Raw genomic sequence first — 19912 nt, 5'->3', positions numbered from 1 at the left:
CACAAGGGGTGACAATTAGCTTTGTATCTCATGAATATTCATAACAAAAAAAAAAAAAAGAAAAAATTAATTTTGTCCCCGCCTTAAAAAAAAAAAAAAGTGGTGGAGAAAAACAGAAAAGGCCCATCCCAGAAAGAGACTGATCTATCTATATCTCTACTTTGCAGAAACCACAGAAGAGAGAGCTTCAACCTAGACTATGAAACTAGGAAAACTATCCTTGCCCATTCCCTCCTTCCTAAAAGTATAGAAAAACTCATTACACTAGCAGACAATAAGCAACAGAAAAGGACCTCAGTCAAATCTCATAAAAAGTTATTGAGGTGTCAAGACAGTGGGGAAAGAACAGTCTTCAAGAAATGGTGCTGGGACAACTGGATATATGCATGCAAAAGAATAAAGTTGGATCCCTCCTTCCTCACATCATACACAGAAATTAAAGGTATGTATATAAATGGAAGAACTAACACTATAAAACTCTTAGAAGAAAGCACAGAAGTAAATCTTCATTACCTTGGACTCAGCAATGGTTTCTTAGACAGGAAAGTTAAGGTGCTTTAATTATGAAATGGGGTCAAATGAAACTGCAGTCTATCCCAGGAGGTAATATTCCCTACTTGGGTTTGTCTTGAGACTTTCAACAGGGCAGGGCAATGTCATATTTATCTGGATTACTGAAGGATCAGGAAGCACTTTATCACATCAATGTGTTTTTCAAATAACTGAAGTTTACTAAAATCAAAACTATTTAAATTATTTATCATGGAATAGCAAAAAATACATGCATCCATGCCTTTACACAATGCTTTCTTAATAATTCAAGTTTACTATATATAGCTTTATTTTATAGAACTTATTGTAACTCAGTTTCTATCTGTCTTTTCTCCATTTTCCATCAGCTCTGTGGGCCACTGTAGTTCTGAATAAGCCTTAAAAACTTTCCAAAGAGCGTGGCTTTTATGCTGGGCTGAATGACAACTACATGAGATGCTATGCAAGATGCTATGAGGCTTTACCCAGTTCAGTTCAGGGTAAACAGCTCTGTGCTTGAAAAGTCTGAAGTAATAGGAAGACTGGTCTTTGATTATGTGTGAGTTTACCACATTTGTCAGCATACTTTTATGAAAACCACAACATCTAGCAGCTTACTCATGCTCTGTGTAACTTCCTATCAGGTGTGATCTATTAGAAAACAATTCTAACTATATAAAAGCTTTTCATCTTTCCTATATAGTATTAGAGCACCACCTTGTGTCAGAAATCTGAGCAAATGTGCAGACATCTATATTTTAGATACCTTAGTTGTCCAAAGTTTTACTGTCCAGTCAAATGATGAAGTGACAAAAAGATGTGAGAAGTCTACTGCTCCAACAGCTGCATGACAATGGATGCCAGTGATTGGTCCTTGATGCCCCTCAAACATCTCACTGATTCCAGCTTTGCTATTTCATAAGAGTAAAAATGTTAGGGGAATCTCTTATAAGTAGTCCACTTATAAACATGTTTTATTATGGATTTATATATCAGACCTTGACTTAATTTCAACAAACTCTGTGCTCATAACACATCAGAATAACTTCTGTTGAGTGTTATTCCATCCAGATATGATAAAAATACTAAAGCAAAAAAGTACATTCTGGAACCGTAAACATTATGCTATTGACAACAGAATTCAAAAGTCCAATTTCGGAGGTGTGGAATAGAGAAAAATAGGATGCCACATATAAGAGAGACATCTTGGCTAAATTAAATCAAAAGCTTAGAAGCGAAAGTAATCTGTATTTGAGATGAGATCCAGACATTCAATTTGTCTAAGGAAGCAATTGATAAGGTACAGCTGGACAATTTCAAAATAGATTGAACAGCAGGAGAAATACTAGTCAATTTAAAATGTGTATGTGATATTACTGTACAATTAGCAGGAGGACTGAACTAAATCTCAAAGACCAAATAAATCAACATGGGAAAAAAGCTGAAAATTTTATTTACAAATTTAAACGTCAGTATGTGTGTGTACATACTGTATTTATAATTGCTGAATGTTGCTCCTTACCACTAACTTCGGTGAGCATGTACACACACATAAAACCACAATACACCACAACCCACAAATCCAGAACACATCATGAATCCAAAATAATCTTTTTTAAAAAAAAATTATCTAAGTTTTAATTTTATATGCCTGTACTTAAATAATCTGCCACAAATAATGAGTGGCTCGAGGACAGATTTCTACTTAAGGGGCAAGTTGTTTCAATGAGATTATTCAAGGGAGAATTTTAAATAACTGTAAATTCTAGTTTAAATTTACCTGCCATGGCGGCATGCTGTGTACACAGAACCTTCTTCACTCCCAACAACAAAGTTGTTGACATCTCCAACAGGGAAGGACATAGATGTTACAGCTACCGCCTTTGACTGTTTATGAACCAACTCCATGCTATCCTACATAAAAAAAAATTGAGGACATCTTTTTGTAAACTTGCAATTTCAAGTTTTTATAGAAAAACTTCTGGTTTTAATTGGTTTGTACATAATTTTTGTATTATATCACTTTATAAATCTACTATAATTGAATGAAGCAGGTTTGAAAATAAAACATATACATAAATTATATTTAACAAATGTTTAGGTTTATAAACTGTTATAACACTATTACAAAACAATTTACAAAAAACATTAGCTGGGGTATATACACACTTAAAAAAAATAACATTTGTCTCAGAATTCCAGAGTTTTTCAAGTTTTACCTACCTGTGGATGGGAAAGCATGTCCAGACTCCATGAACAAATTTTTCCATCAGTAGAGATGCTAATCAGATTGTGAGCATTTTGTGTTCCAACAACATTTACACAATAGACAGGGTGCTGCAGACATTAAAGAAAGTTTTCAGGGATTATTTTACCAGAAAACAAAATGAAATTTTTAGTCTAATCACAGGTCTTCTGTGTCATCTCGAAAAGTCTCATAACTTGAGAGTATTTTTGATGTGAAGTTTGTTGCTATTCTCTTAATTAGCAAAGGTTGTCTCAGAAGAGATGAGTTTCTGATAAAACAAATCTCCAAAAATACAGAAAAAGGCCTTCGTTCTTGCTCGCTAAATGATAATTCATACATCAAAGGAAGCACCTTCTGAGACTACTCTGACGGACACTACTAAGTAGTTAATGGTGAAGGAGCACAGAAATCTAATGAAAATAACCTAATTTACTTACTGTGTGTGCAGCAGCTGACAGTGGAGTTCTCTGCACTGGAGTTCTTTTATTGCTACGGTTATCCCAAAGCACAATTTGGCCTGAATACGTACCACCAACAACAAGATTTGGATGAAATTTTGCAAATGTAGCAGACATCACAGCTGACTGCAAGTAAGTAAGAGTTTTATACTTGAGATTCAAATGGAAGAAGCCTGACAAGTTATAAAAATAAACCTACTATCCAAAACATTTTCCTATTTATTGTAAGGTATTAAAGATTACAAAAACAAATAAATAAATTCATTAAAATTTTTCATTTTGTGTCAGAAACATAAAAATATATCTTTAGAATATTTTTTGCTTAAAAGTCATGTAATGATTGTTTACATAAATATGTTTAAACAATTTATCAAAGAAAGCAAAAAATTATTCCATTTGATTACATTATTAAAAAGATAACTTGACCTGCATTGGCCTCTGACAGTAATCTGACAGTACAGCATATGCTAGTTTTGATTCAGGAAAGTGTTTATACAGGATTATGACATTATTAAAAGATTTTAACATATGCAACCAGAAAAGGCTTGCAAAGTCTAACCTTCTATTAAATCCACTTAAAAAATCTGTATCAGTTTCCTACTTCAACCATATGTTTCTACTTTAAACTATCTAGTTCCAACTCCTCAGGCCATGTATAAGTAATTCAGTGGACCAACCGTCTAATTGCATATTCAGCAAATAAGTTCCTGAGAAACTCCCTACAGAAAAGACATTTTATAAAAGATTCCTTTTACACAATCACAATAACAGAAAATCACAACTGCAAAGTACTTTTAGGTGTGATTAAACATTATAAAAGATGTCAGAAAAGCTACAAAGGCAGATCATGTAGAACTGAGAAGTCTTCAGTTTTCGTTAACATCTGTTTGCAAATTTGGGGTGATTTAGTAAATGCCAATCCAATGAAATCATTATGTTGACAAGAAAAGAAAAAAGGCATTTGTCTAAATTCATTAATGAATTCTTAAACTTGGGGAAGAGTGTTAAAAGACCATCTCACCTGGCAGTGAAACACATACTCTGGGGTAGTTTTTTTATATTTCATATTCCACACAAGGGCCACACCATCAGGCTCATGGGGAGCATCTTCATTGTTATTATAGGAAGCCACAAGTAACTCTGGATACTGCATGCAAGGATCAAGTAGAAAAGAAATGCTATGCATAATAAGAATTATTTTATGGTCCTAGTAATTTGATCATCTTTATCAAATTATTCTGAAAATGTAAATATCTAACACATCACCAAGAAAGATATCTCTAGAGTTATGCTCATTGGGACAGTAGTATAATTTTAAATTAGTATAGTTAATTATTTAAAATATTTTAACATTAAAACATTTAATTAAAATATATGTTTTAGTTTTATACAAGGGATTTGGTGAGCAACTGAAATTAGTAAAACTGGGCTGTGGCATAAATGAAATCCTAAATTTTAAATATAAATAATATTTCTAATCCTTTCTTCTAAACTACCTAAAACAAAATGAATATGGTAATATTAGAACCATCATCCATTATTATTTTAAATGTTACATACTGATTTAATTATACAATGTTCCCATAATTAAAACTACTTGCTAATTAAAATTCAAAAATGAGTTTATAGCAACCAATTTTGTTATATTTTACCTGAGATGACCAATCCAAACAACTAACAACCCGATGCTTTGACCAACGTTCATCAAAAAATTGCCGATTTAATGATAGTTTAGCACCTGCTTGAATCTCTCTACAGAAAAAGATCAAACCCCAAAAAAAGATGGTGTTATAACTTATATCACTCTTATTCTTAATTTAACATTGCTGAAGCTATAATCTTAGCAATTAAACATTACCCTTCTTTGTCTTCCAAATCTCTCCCACTGTAGTCAAAGAAGATGTTAATCTGTTCAGAAAGAGCTCTTTCTACAATTCTTGTAGAATGGTCAAAGAAACTCAAAAATTCCTCAGAGTGCAAGATTTGTTGCTTTTCTTCTTCGGTCAGCTCATGAGGGGGAGCTAGAAAACAAATGTTTTTTTGAAGTCTGATTTATGTCAGTCAAATCATGTCAACTCACTGTCAGTTTGGATCAATGAACGTCACGCATTCTTTTTCAACCAGCTTCACCTCTTTGATTTAGAGTATTTTATTCTATTTTAATACGTAAATAATAAAAGAAATCTTAACAGGAGTCAACAACAATTTTTAAAGTTAAACTCTTTAAGATACCTTTACTATCATTTTCTTCATCTTTCTTTAAAGTTTTCTCTTCTTCAGGTTCAATAGATGGTTTAGGAGTCACTACATCATCTTCTTCCTCTTCATCTAAAAAAACAGAACGACAAAAGAAAAATGATTTTTATGAAAATAGCTGATCACTTTTGAGGTAATATTTCAGAATATATCACAGCTCTGTAGATAAAAGCAAAAGTAAACCACTGATAATACAGAACAAATACAAATAATATGACTTTTATCAACAGAATCTTAAAGAATTAAGTGGAATCTTTTGGTTGTTATACATACTGATGTGGTACCTCATCAATAGTCATAATAAATTCTGTAGTTACATAAACTGAAATAAGATATATAAGCAACTAGGATGAATTCCTCAGTGAAGTCTCTCCAAGCTTGTAAGCAATCACTCCAGACAGAACAACGTGCAACTCCTGCATAGTTTTATACAGCATGCTGACACATTAATGCTGTAGAATGAAGAAAATCAAATGTCTAAAATAGCCTACAGAGCTGGCTGCTTGCTTGTGATCTGAAACCATCAGTGTCTAATGGGTCTTCATATGGCGTAAAGAGGACTTACATTAGCTTTCAGGTTGCTATTTGAGAGGCAGATTTTAAAGATAATAGCTATGCGACCACATTTTCTATTCTGTCATTTTAAATGCAAGCCTCATTATCTGTTATATGATGTGGCAATAAGCACTTAAAATAATGTTTTCTTAATTTGAATAAAACTATATATTGCAACAATATACAATGTTTATAAGACTTTTAAAAAAATTATTAGATCTCTTACATCCCCGAACTGGCAAATAACAAATAATTTTTTAAAAAATGTTATGGAACATACAACACTGCCTATCTTCTCTTTTACTACATACTGAAATGGATTTTTATGAAGAAAATGCTTATTTTTATTGCCTAAACATGTGTTATTTGTCTATAAGGAAATGGCAGCAGGCGTCTGCAGCAGAGTGCATTTCATCAAGTAATGAGAGCCTATTCAACAAGGAGACTTCACTTGTTATAGTCATTTCTCTGACCCATGTTCAAAATTATCCAAAACACACATACATATGATGTACACAAAAGAATGGTCAAGGGTGGGAAGCAGCTGCCAAGTCATGGTCCTAGCAGTCAGGCCAGCTGACTAGATAGCAACAACCAGATGGCACTGCTGGGATTGTGTCTTTCTGCTACAAGGTGGCAATGGGATGGCATAACATTCTTCCGCTTGACTGCTTCCAATCCTGTGTCTCTCCCCAATGGCAAGCCTGTGCAATTACCCGCACTCCAGGAGACCTACAGACAAGCCTTTACCCTGCAAACAAAATGCAGCTTGTAGGCCACACCAGCTGCCAAACCACACACGTAGTGTTGGGATTAGAAAGCTATGAAAATCTTTCTAACTCTACAGTATAAGCAATAAAATATAACTGTACCTGTGGAACGAAAGCTTTAAATGACACTGTATAATGCACACAATGATACAACCTCCAACTTAATCAAAATGATAATGACGTATGCCACTCCTACATTACTTGAAATTGAGCGATTTTTACGTTCTGACAAGTTTACAGAACTAGGATAAATGGCACGAATGATTTCAATATATGCTCATACTTTTGAACCAAATGGTGAAGGTTAAAATTTTTCCTTTCAAGGGCCTCAATCAGCCACAAAGGAAAACAGTAATCACTGTCTTTTCAGCCAGCCCAACCGCATTTGTCAGCCCTTTCTCTGTCAATGCAGCCAGAGCAATCAACCTGCCAAACATTCAGAATGGAAAAACAATCTGAAAATACAGGGTATAATGCACCTGCCAGGGAAAATGGCCATTTCAAGAAAAACTAGTGATCTCAGTGACCCTGCTGAGGAGGCGGTGGTGCAAAGGGGAAAGAACACGTAAAAGAATTCTTAGTGATCGCCACTCTCTTGCACATTGACACTTCCTTACAAAGCATGCCAATTACAGCTTTTGTGCTACTTAAAAAAATGAAAGCTTTTTTGGGCAAAATAATCACATAGAGTAACAGAAAGACACTACTCCTTTTTAGATGAATTCTCATATACAACGGATTATTAATCTGAAAACAGTATAACTGGTGGCAATTCTATACTGCTCAAACATTAGTATGAAATTCTACCACAAAGTCACCTGCAGGTATAATATAATACAATAATTTAATTACATTTAACTTAAAAGTTGACTTTTAGAATAATAGGACATTTACTTCAATTAAAAATTCAGTATGAGAATGTATGCATATGTATTTCATTTTCTACTAATACCATTAGTTACCCTAATCAATTTTGTTTACTAGTAGGGTTCAATGTAAATCCTAAAATCAAAAATAGGGATTTTGAGTCAACATGGACAGGTCATTTTTGAGCACTGTGGATTACAAATTACAGCCTCCTACCCACATCTTACCCTCCTCCCTCAACTTTGTCGCATTATATGGCTTCTAAGTACCATTTCCAATGACAGGTGTCAAATTCCTGTCATAATGCATATGGTCAGTGCTTTAGTGCTAAGTGACCTCATAATCTACACATTTAACAGAAAAGATCTTGTTTATAGATACTCTTTTCCTTTTAAAATTTAAAATGTAGATGAAGTATGTTAGACAGTGATCCATATCGGTGTACTACATAACATTTGCCATGCCTCTTTGTAGCTGAATGGTAAGTATCAACTACTTAAAAACATGATCTTGGGATTTTATTTTAGAACAAATGTACATACCTCACTTTCTACATGGATTATGAAGCAGATTTTAAAAGTATAATTGGTGCTTAAACTCAAGCTTCATAAAAGTGATTAAGCTAAATAAATTTCAAGGAACATAAACAAATGATATGCTGCTGTTCTTAAAAACTACAAAATGTATTATTTTAGTTATAAAGCTGATCTTAAATAATTATCTACATATACCAAATATTTGGCAAAAAGCCTGACATCAATAACATCAGATTAAAGAATGTTTCTCTGAAACAAATACACTACTCTAATTATAAACTAAACCAAAAATACAGTACTACAGTTCTAAAGAATTTCTAAGCTAGTTGCTATTACCTGATAAGCCACAATATATTTAAAACTGGAAAAGACTGTAACAGAGCAGGAAGACTGAAAAATGGGACTGCCATGTCACATCAATTTATTGATGAATATTCATCACAATATGCTAAGTGGTTAACTCCATGCTTTCTCTGACAGGGAATCTAAGGTTATAAACTGAGCAGTAAAGAGTGCATAAAAAAGTAGCAGTTACTTTTAAAATGACAAATATCTTGTCAATGAATGCTAAAACTAGGTTTAACGAACCATTGAATTTTTACTTTGAGTTAACATAAAAATTGTGATGTATTTTGGTGAGATGGAAAGAAAAGCTGCTTTGTAAATTAAGCTGTACCTGGGAGTAACACTAAAGAATGAAATTCCAGTTGTCGGAATAATCTGTTACAACGGAGTACATTAATAAAAGTTAAATCATCTGTGAAATGGGTGCCTTTTGTTAAACTGAAGGAAGGAATCTTCAGAGCAAGTTTTCTCATCTGTATGTCATATTACACTTAAGATACATTTAAGCTAAGAATAAGCTACAAAGTATATTCTGAATTATTTAAAAATATTACAACACATTTAAAAGGCAATATCTTAGAAAATCATTACTAAACAAACATTGCTACTTATGAATCTGTCACATGACTAATTCTCAATATGAAGTGAAAAACAAATCTCATCATTACTGCACTGAAGTTTAGGAAATACATTTGTTGTCTATTATGTAGTTTTATTTTACTGGTGCACCCTAAGATAATTTAATATCCTATGAAGTTCCTAACTTATAAGTTGTCTGATTATATTCATGGTACACAGGAAACTGCCACTGAGTTCTAAAAACTGGTAAATTTATTGCATATAAAAATGTGATTTGACTTACAAAAATTCAACTTAAGTATGACTTCACAAACATATATGAAAATATTAGAGGGAAATACTACAATCATTAGTTTAAAAATACAGATTAGATAGAAATGGTTTTCCTTTAATATTTTCAAAATCATCCTTTCTTTTCTGGCTCAATGTCATTTTGAATCATTTCATTTCAATCCATTTGTCCATAGTTTCATCTTCTTATACCTTACTCTTTAAAATCATATTTAAGAGACTCTCCATTGGGACAAAGCTTCATGAATATATCAATAGAATACATTATTTTTCTTTTTTAAAACATCTAGAATAAGATGCACGTTCACCTGGATTTCTTTAATAATTTGGATCTTCAGCAAGGGAAAAATATATAGCTGACTGTTTAATCAGGAAGTATTTTGAATACAGATATAATGCTAATTGGGAGGAAATATAAGAAATAATTTAATAGTTTAATTATACCATTTATTTTATTAACATTGAATTTGTCTCTCTACATAGTCTTTTTTATATAAAATTTGCATTTTATTTTGCCAGTATTGGCATTATTTACATAAACCCTATTATCTGTGATCTTATCAAATATTACATTTTTTCTGAGGCCACAGTTTCAGATGTGCCAATTAAAAGCTTTCAATCAAGATTAAGAACAAATGCTTCAACTTTTCATTATATTTATATTCTCATAGATTCTCCAAGGGTTAAAACTAACTTATTAAATGGGTTAATTACTCCAGAATTTTTAAAAAATCCATTTTAGATAAGGATAATATTAACCAGAAGGCCCATAAATTTAGTCTACATGGGAAGTATGGATTCCACATGTTAACATCATGTGATAAAGATTAAGAACTATTTACTTAAAATAATTTTCTACACATTATAAATAGATACAGAGGAAAAATATCTGGCTACTAAACCAGTACCAACAATAATACAAACCCACGTGCAGATAAGAAAGTGGAGCAGAATAAGGAAAACAGCACTTTATTGGAAATCAAATACAAGGTTCTGGTTGCAGCCCTCATGGTCTCTCAGACTGTGAACTTAGGCTCATCAATTATCTTCCTGGGCCTCAGTTTCCTCAGATGTAAACAAGCTGATTAGATAAGATAACCATTAGCATTTCTTCCCCCTTTAAAAATCCTTCTTTCTGGGCCAGCCACATGGCTAACTCGGGAGAGTGCGGCACTGGTAGCGCCGAGGCCGCAGGTTCGGATCCTATATAGGGGTGGCCGGTGCGCTCACTGGCTGAGAGTGGTGCAGACCACACCTTGCCTAGGGTTGCGATCCCCTTACCGGTGGGTGGGAAAAAAATCCTTCTTTCTAAAAATTGCAAAAAAAAAAAAAAAAAAAAAATCCTCACTGAAGAGGTGGATAAAAAAATAATGTTATTTTCAAAAGAATTAAAACTTTTAAAAGGTAAGGGAAGAAAGTAACTTTTCCAGAAGTATATCTTTGGGCACCACATTCCTGCCAGGAGAAGCTTTTTACCTGCTGAGAAGGAAATTGACTAAGGTCACATGGTCCTAGTCAATTTCATTCACAGTAGGTGCTTTAAGACAGCAAAGCACCTCAGTTCAGACACAGTACTACCAACTTATAGAGTAAATTTGAAAGCAAGAAGATGGCTAGAACAGGAAAAAAGAAAAATAAGGCAGAATAAAAACTGCTTTTTAAAAGAATAGATTTGGCCATTTAAAAAAAAATGTAAGAAAGAATCAAGTCTAAGACCAATTTTTACCTTCAATTTGATAACTCACATTACTTCTGCACTGGTTATACTACCTACCCAAGTTTAATTTATTGTCTGTTACACTCCAATTGTGATTTCACCAATTTTACCTCATGGTGAGTTATGGAATCTGTCACATAATTCTTAAATGAGATCCAACCAAGCTAAGTTTGAGAACCACTGTATTAAAGCAATGGGTAAGAATGAGTACAGTTAAACACAAAGTGTTTTCATTATAAAATCTTTATTTCAAGGTTTTTCTCTTTCTTTCTAAACCTTCCACAAATTGGGAAAAGAAACAATGTAAGAGCCCCAGACATGAAGATAATTGTAATGATACAAAGAGGAAATTATGTCATTCTTATAAATAGTTCCAAAGGCTAAGGATGGGCCGATGGTGTCAGGATACATTTCTCATTCTCCTTTACTTATATACCTCAACCTATAACTAAAAGGAACATAAAACCAGAGAAAGGTAATCTTGTGCCTTCATATATAGCATTTACTCAATACACTTGTAGAATAAACAAATACCTGCTACACTGCAACTGCCTAAGCATGGGCCTTTATAAAATTAACATCAAAGTCTAGTCTACACAGGAAAAATGAAAAGGTAGTGCTGATGTGGACATACCCATTAGAAAACCAGGCTCAGTTTACACATCTTGTCACACTTTTACCTTCTATCAGTGAAGATAAAATTTTTATTTAATACTGTGGAAGACTGAAGCTGATTATTCATTACTCTGAGATAATCACTAAAAACAATATTATCCTGACACTGATACACCAATAAATAAGCTAACCAAACCATGCTATCCTTTAATGAAGCGTTTTACAAATACAGGTCTAAACCAATAAATATGGTGTGTCATGGTCAATATTTTTAAAAAATAAAATATAATAAGAGAAGGGAAGGTATTGTCTCATAAAACTTTTGCTTCAGTGATACGCCTGTACCTGCTTGTACCAGACTGCAATATATATTAAACCATATACTACAGGTTACTATCATGAAAGCATGAAAGTTGCTGCTTTAGTGGCAGTATGAGCGATAGAGCACATCTCAGAATCATTCACACTTGGTTTAGAATCATAGCTACTAGCTATGTGAACCTTGATGAACTACCTCTTTCAGCTTCAGCTTCTTCATATGTAAAGAGAACCAATACTCAACTTTCAGGGTTTGGTGAGACGATTAGAGATAAAAGTGCCTCACATTATGCCTGATATGTAGTGGGCACTCTTTGCTGTTATAATTTTCAGTCACCAATTTAAACCTGAAGTTTGGAGAACTGTTACAAATGAATAGCTAAAATAATATATTTAAAAGATGCTGGCAGGTTCAATTTTGTTCATAGCATCCTGAGGGGTACAGAGAACACAAAACAACAGAATGTTTGATCTACAGAGTACGTCATCATGGAACTGAAGAAGCCTATAAAGGAGAATCTATAATGGTTTTATTTCTGGACTTAAGAGTAAGAATATGGCATAGTCATACTAAAACCAAGAACTGAGACTAATCATATCTTTTCATCCAATTTCATCAATAATTATATTGTAGCATTAATACCTGAAAATAACCTATTTTCCCAGTAGTTGCTTTGGGGAGAACCATGAAAATAAACATTCCCAAGTAGGCAAAATCATCCCATATAGGTAACAGCAATTAATTCCTTTACCAAATATTTATTACTTACTACACGCCAGGCACTGTTCAGGCCAGGTTTTACAGCAATGAAGAAGAAACAGTTCCTATGCTCATAGAAAATTTAGCTGAAGCTGAAACGAAGCTATGGTATAATGATGCTAAAAGCCTTGCTCTGAATAATTTCAAACTGAAAAGAACACAGTTTATTGCATGCTTCTGGGTCATCAGCTTATCTAACAAATCACAATCTTTTTTATTTTTTTAATTACTTGTAAAATGAAAACAGGAAAAATAATTTTTTTGAAAAATACCAGTCTTATGCCAATTATACATTCAAATTAGTTCAAAGGCAATAAATTATATGTTCACATTTAATAATTTATAGGCATCTCAAAAATAAGCAATTAAAAACGAAAATTTCAAGTAAGATACAAAACCACGTGTATATTTATATATATATGTACACACATATAAGTATTTTTGAAAAAATATATTCATAGAAAACTGAACATATTCATTGAAAACAAAATATTAACAATGAGTAATGTACAGTGGCATCGTAGACATTTCCGCTTTACATCCCTTGGTACTTTCTAAATTCTCTATCATATACTACTATAATAATTAGAAAAAAGTATTTAAAAAATAAGTCTTCACTTAAACTGAATATAATTATAGGCATATAATAGGCATTACCCAAAATAGCTTCAGAATGCTTTACATTTCAAATAATCTGAAATGAATTTCATAAGCATGATGGAATAACTAAAAATAAAATCTCCAAATTATCAGATAAAAGAAAAATGCCTAATTTATTTTTTAAATGCGTCACTAACTGTGCCCTCATTTTAGCTATTTTGCTCACTTTTGGAGTTAGCATATCTAATAATGTAGCTCAAAAAAGGTAGACATTATAATACTCATCAAATTAATATACACTTAATAAAATTATATTTTCTAGAAATTATGGAATCCTGCAATTTAAGTATTTTCCATACTGATAGTTTGAAACTTAACCTTTCCTTTTTTTCTCTCTTTCCTTTTTTAATGTTGCTTATGTCTCAAACAGGTTAACCATCATTGGCTTTTTTTCTGTTAGGACGAGGATTTTGCCAAAAGCTACCTTACCAACCAATGGAGCAGCAAGAATAAAAAAAAAATGTATCGAAAGAAATGTACATTTGCATGGTCAAGTAAAAAAATACTTGAATAAAAATGTTACTGTGATTTCCTCAAAATTTTCAAAGCATACTGTATGTATGATAATGTCAACTCCTTTCGGGAACAAGTGAAAGGAAAAGTTTAAGGTATTTGTTTCATTTCCACCCTTAGAGGGCAGGGGAAGGAGAGCTGTTAAAAGTGTATGTGATGATCTACTATTAAGTCAAAAGGTTATAAAGAGCTATAATCCTAATTTTATCTTTAGGTATATACAAATATGAAAATTTAGAGATTTTTTTTGGTAATAGGTAGGGATTTTAAGGATTGCCCACCCCCTAATCGCTTCTGCTTACCCATATTGTCTGGGCTTTCTGCAATGAATATTACTTTTGTTTCTCCTTAATGAAGAAACATGGTAATTTAACTAGATTAAAAAATAAATTAATTTAGACTTTTGAGAAATAAAGTTTTTATGCTTGATTTTCTGTAATTAAATAGGAATAAATTTTCCTGGCCAAATAAAAAAAAATGTTACTTATGCACAGACTATTAAAAGGATAATTTATTATGGGCCCACAATACCTTATCCGCAATTCTAAAATTGTTAAAAGCTTTAAAATCCATAACTCATCTGATGGTAAACCTTGGCACAACCAGAAGAAAAGCTACAGTCATGTGTCACTTAACAATGGGAATATGTTCTGAGAAATGTGTCTTCAGGCAATTCGGTCATTGTGTGATCACAGAGTGTACTCACACAAACCTACTACACACCTAAGCTATATATATAAAACCAGACTATTGCTCTGACTACCATCCTAAATGCAGTGTATCATTGACCTAAACATCATTATGCAGTGCATGACTGTATTTGTAATTATTATTTATCTCACTCAGGATGTTCATATCTTTTGCTGCCAAAATATTAATGCCCAATATGTTGCTGAAGTGGTACATATAATTTATTACTTTTCTAAAATCTGAAAAATTCTGAATTCTAATACACATTCAGCCCCATAGGTTTCAGATAAGAGACTGTGAACTTGTAGGAGGGATCTCATGTAAATCTTTTATACTGACATAAATTCATTAGCCTTCTTGGGAAAAACAAGTACTGTCATATTACTTTAATGCTTGAATCATTAGTTATTTAATGAGATTTTAAAAATTAATCCTCAACTTAAAAATGATAACTTTCTGGTTTATTTAAAAACCAAAGGACACTCAATATAATGTCTATGCATACTTCCCTGTATCACACACAGATTAAAAGCTACTATATGAGGGTACCTCAAAAAATTCACGGAAAGATTCACATTATCTTTTAATTCTACTTTTCCATGAACTTTTGAATTACTCTTGGTAATCAACATAGTGGAGCCCTTAGATCATAAATGAGGAAGTTTAAGAATCATGTCTAGACTTGTTCATTAGTATGAATAACAATGACAGCATATCAGAATACAGTATGTACTACAGAAAATAATTTACATGACTTTGTTGACTGTGAAACACACTCTTTTGGGAAAGAGTTATGTTCAATGACAGGAATAGAACATCCTCAAGCAAAATTCTGCTTCTATAAGCAGTACATATCACTGACAAAATGAAGAACGAAAGACTTAAATTTATGTCAACAAAATTAAGAACTATACATGTAGCTTACACTGTTAACTTCTAAAAGTTTAAAAACTCTAAAAAAATATATAAATACAGAAACTGTAATGCATTAGTTTTATAATGTTTCCCTAAGAAAATGTACCAATCAGAAAAAGGAATTTAAAAAAAAAAAAAAAAAAGAATCCACTTAACATGGGGGCTTAATGACACTCATATTAAGTATAGATATTCACCTTCTTTGGGTTGAGCCATAACTGGAGTCTGAGTTTCCTTGGTATACGTGACGATCTCTCGAGGAGGAAAGTCAACTTGTGTAATTTTAGCCATTCCAAGTTTAATAGGTCCTCGTCTAAATTAAATAAATGCAAATGTTTAAAATACAACAAATGATACAATTTTAGCTACATCAAACCATGTTATTTTCAAAAATTAAGAATCAAACATTCATGTGCATCCAACATTGTAATTTAAATCCTAATTTTATTCAAGAAATTTTGGATGAACAATAAATTGGCTTTATTTTAACAAAAGAATTAGAAGGTAGCAAAACCAAAATATTTCTGAAGCAGTCAGGGCATTTATTTTTCACTTTAAAAAGGAAAATAATTTTGTTTCTTAGAGAAAATGTGTGGGCAAAGATAGAATAAAAGGACAGGAATTTCACAATGGACTGCTGAATAAGGTTGGTTATGAGAACTATTTTAGCAGGGATATGATTCTGGACATTTTTGAAAAGTCAGATATGTGGATCTCACTAAGACCACATTTAGTTTCCTTCACCATTAGATTTCAGCTTTAAGATTGAAAGCCTTTTTTCTACTTCTTATATTTGGCAGAAATTGAGAATCAATTTTGACTTTAAAATATTTGAAACTTTTAAATCTCTAATCTCTTCATGGTCACTATTGTCCTCGATTCATATACGGACAAACTAGAGTCCAGATATTCTATACCTAGACTAAAGAGACAGATCTTTTGAATACCATTAAAATACTAAAGTCACTTCTGTTTTAGTTAAATAGAGAAAATACATTCTTTTCTGACAAAGCAAAAAGAGAGCTGTGGCGGGGGGAAATGGACCAAAAGAAAAATAATTTTTATTAGCTATCTGGGGGATCTTTTCTTGGTTATTATATTAGATGTTTAAATTATAAATCAAATAAAGAATGCTTCCAAACTCCCAAAGAAGCTCTCAGTTATAAAATTGTCTTAAAAGGATATCTGATAAAGACAGTGCTGCAACTTCCAGAATATTAAGCAGGATAACTGAAATATATATATCACTTGATAATATTGTAACTTTTGTCTTATATAAAGATCCTTTTCAATACTATTTAGTAACTAAATCCAAATCCTGTACCAAAAAAAGTATAATAAAATAATTATCTTTTAAAAATTAATTTTCTCTAAGGTCCCAAATGTGGGCCAAAAGAAAATTTTAATGTTTTCTACTTTAAAAATATCTTAGCCTTAAAAAAAAAAAAGCATAGTCAAAAAAAAATGGGAAAATTTAAGTACATTTGAAGTAATCTAGTACACTAAGAATAAAATTTGAAATAAGAAACTTTATCTTCTGATTTTTAAGATGCAAATCATGTGAAAGGTAAATTACTCACATATCAGGAAAAAATAGTCAAGCCAACAATATTAGGAACAAGTTACTAAGTTGAATGCATACAGAGCCTAATGGACAAAAAGCATAATATTAAAACAAACAAAATATTCCAAGATTTTGTAGGAGGAGGGTAGGGAGGTAATACCTCACTTATCCAAAAGCCACTTTTATTGAAAATAAGGAAGCAATGGGAGGGGGAAAGTGAAAGCCTCAGGGCAGCCAATAGAGAAGGCTTTCAGTTAATGTATAAGAAGTTCATATATATTTCTTTTACGCCGTAATTCAAGTTTTATTTACATTTACTTTAGACACAATTCCAAAAGGTATGATTATATGTTTTAGAAGCTTCAAATTATCAGGAAAAGAGCTATCTGAGTCAAGCACAATGGCAGCGGCAAACATTTATACTTTGCTTTGGAATCTAGAATAAATAAATGAGTGTATAAATGCATAAATAAATAGCAATCTGGGGCCATACTGTACAGAACAACATCTCTGTTCCCCTCAAAACCTTAGAAATCATCAGTAAATTTTAATACAGGAAAATAAATTAACATTCATATGAAGTAACCCAGAATAGGTACAATTATATTTAAGATATATAAGAAAAAGTCTTGAAAGCTTTTAATACATCTTAGAAAAACTTACATCAAAAATACAAAAATAATAGAAGAAATTTGGACATGTAAATGGGTACATTTAGGGTGCCTAGAAAATTACATACATAGAATATTTCTTTCACTAATCATACAGGATAAATGAGGTGTCACAGTATAATATAACTCTTGTCTTAACTATATGCTACAGTATTAGAAACTTAAGCAAAATAAAATCAGGACAGTTTCACAAAAAATCAAATTAATTATAAAAGAGGGAAGGTAATAAATCTATTCAATACCCCAAATCGGAATCTGAGTGAAGCTGAAGAACTGATGGATCTGTATCCCAATGCAGCGTCCTAAATGGTTGTAGGACAACCATGAAGCATTAGTAAAAAAGGCCATAAGTTAGTCAAGCAAATACATTCTATGAATAACTAAAGCTAAAGTACTGTTTACAATTAAAAACCACATGTTCTGGTTAGTACAAAAGGACCCACCAGGTATCACTCAGTGTTCTAGTCCATGCAACAAGTACAATGTGGTTAAGGATGCAAGCACATAACCCAGAATAGCTAAAAGACAGTATTTTTAGATTATGGGAAACTCATACTGCATAAGAATGGTAAGTACAGCAGACAACAATCCAAATAATACATTATTTATGGATGATAACAAGCTATGCTATAAAACTCCTAATGAAAAATAATTAATAAAAACATCTTAGTTTACATATTTTAACCTTGCCCAAAGCATTGAATGTGTGCAGGAAATTGTCATATTGGTAAAGGAAATGAGTCAACACATAAGCCTTTCGGTAAGAAAACCAAAGACTATTCCACTGGGATACAAAATAGCTTAAGTTTCCAAAATGTGACCCTGCTATAATTTATGGGTTAAGCACTGCCCTGGGCTTACATGTCATCTATTTTAGAAAACAACTAAAGATTTCTGTCTCTAGGAAAAAATGGATTTATCCCTGAAATATATTTTATGTTCAAAGGATTTACGTAACTTTTGGAGATTATCAATCCTAAATAAATGTTAGGTGCTGTTTTGGCACTGCCTACTAGGTAAATAACTTACGTGGGATCTTTTCCATTTAAGCCAAATTTAGTCATTACTTGAACAAAAGGTAATCTATCACACTGGCATTCTTGTAGGTTAGCAATATATAAAGTAAATATGTATGATACTGTATAATGCTCATAATCTCTATAAAAAAGTTAAGCACAATACATTTAGTAGTACCATTTAAAAAATATATTTGTTCCTCACATATACAAGTTATAAAGCACAACTAGTTTCAGTTGCTATGATATATAATACAACAAAGTATTTCTCTATTTTACCTGCCTACATAATTGATCAATAAAATCAATCAGATGAATAAAACTAGAGAAATCCTTCATTTAAAAAATATAAAGAAAGATATTGGAATTTGAAGAGGACAAAGTGTAAGCAATGAAAGAAGAGGCCACTGTGAAGATCTACTTTGTACAAAGCAATGAACAGCAACAAACTTAGGCTTTGTTAAACCAAAAGGGGTTCTATGAGATGGTTTCCGAGGAATGTTCTGCCCACAGCCTTTACATTATATAAGAGCTCTAGCTGTTATCTATGACATAAAGCTCCTTGTTGAAGATGTCATTTTAGTCTAAAATCAAGTAAGATTTTACCTCAAAATATAGCCAGTACTGAAATCACACTGCACAACATACATTATACTTATTAAAGGGTATCTTCAGACATATAAAGTACAATTCCAATATAATCCAAAAGCCTGAGAAATAAATTGACCAAAAACAGAAAAAAGGAGCAAGAGGCATGGATTACCCAATTGAATAACTGTCACCTAAATTTTAGAAATAATAGAAGTAAATGAGAACGTGCACCACAAACTTAATGAAATGCAACTTTTTAATCTGCATAATTAGAGAAGTATCACTTCTCCTGGCCTTTTACATTTATTCACAAATTACCACCAGGCCTAAAAGAGATTCTTGGAATTTAGAGTGATTCAGACATGTTTAGATACTATATTTTGTAATGTGTAATCTATCTTTTCCTGCTTCTTGAGTGTACTTATCTTAGACTGTATTGGCCAACT

The 19912-nt window shown here is 32.1% G+C and overlaps 1 protein-coding gene across 3 annotated transcripts in view; it reads right to left on the bottom strand.

The window, feature by feature from the left end:
• Positions 1-19912, bottom strand: part of DYNC1I2 (dynein cytoplasmic 1 intermediate chain 2) — a 51819-nt gene that overhangs the window by 10631 nt on the left and 21276 nt on the right. For all 3 annotated transcript variants that reach the window (XM_063090730.1, XM_063090740.1, XM_063090721.1), the window contains exons 5-13: positions 15822-15937; positions 5470-5565; positions 5096-5258; positions 4890-4989; positions 4259-4384; positions 3217-3363; positions 2755-2868; positions 2312-2445; positions 1298-1442 (exon numbers count right to left, since the gene is read on the bottom strand). In XM_063090730.1, the coding sequence (XP_062946800.1) occupies positions 1298-1442; positions 2312-2445; positions 2755-2868; positions 3217-3363; positions 4259-4384; positions 4890-4989; positions 5096-5258; positions 5470-5565; positions 15822-15937 (1141 nt within the window). The remainder of the gene's footprint in view (positions 1-1297; positions 1443-2311; positions 2446-2754; positions 2869-3216; positions 3364-4258; positions 4385-4889; positions 4990-5095; positions 5259-5469; positions 5566-15821; positions 15938-19912) is intronic.

The sequence above is a fragment of the Cynocephalus volans genome, chromosome 1 (genome assembly GCF_027409185.1).
Source record: "Cynocephalus volans isolate mCynVol1 chromosome 1, mCynVol1.pri, whole genome shotgun sequence".
NCBI lineage: Eukaryota > Metazoa > Chordata > Mammalia > Dermoptera > Cynocephalidae > Cynocephalus > Cynocephalus volans.
The sequence above is the reverse complement of the archived record's forward strand: the minus strand, read 5'-3'. Positions and strand labels throughout refer to the sequence as shown.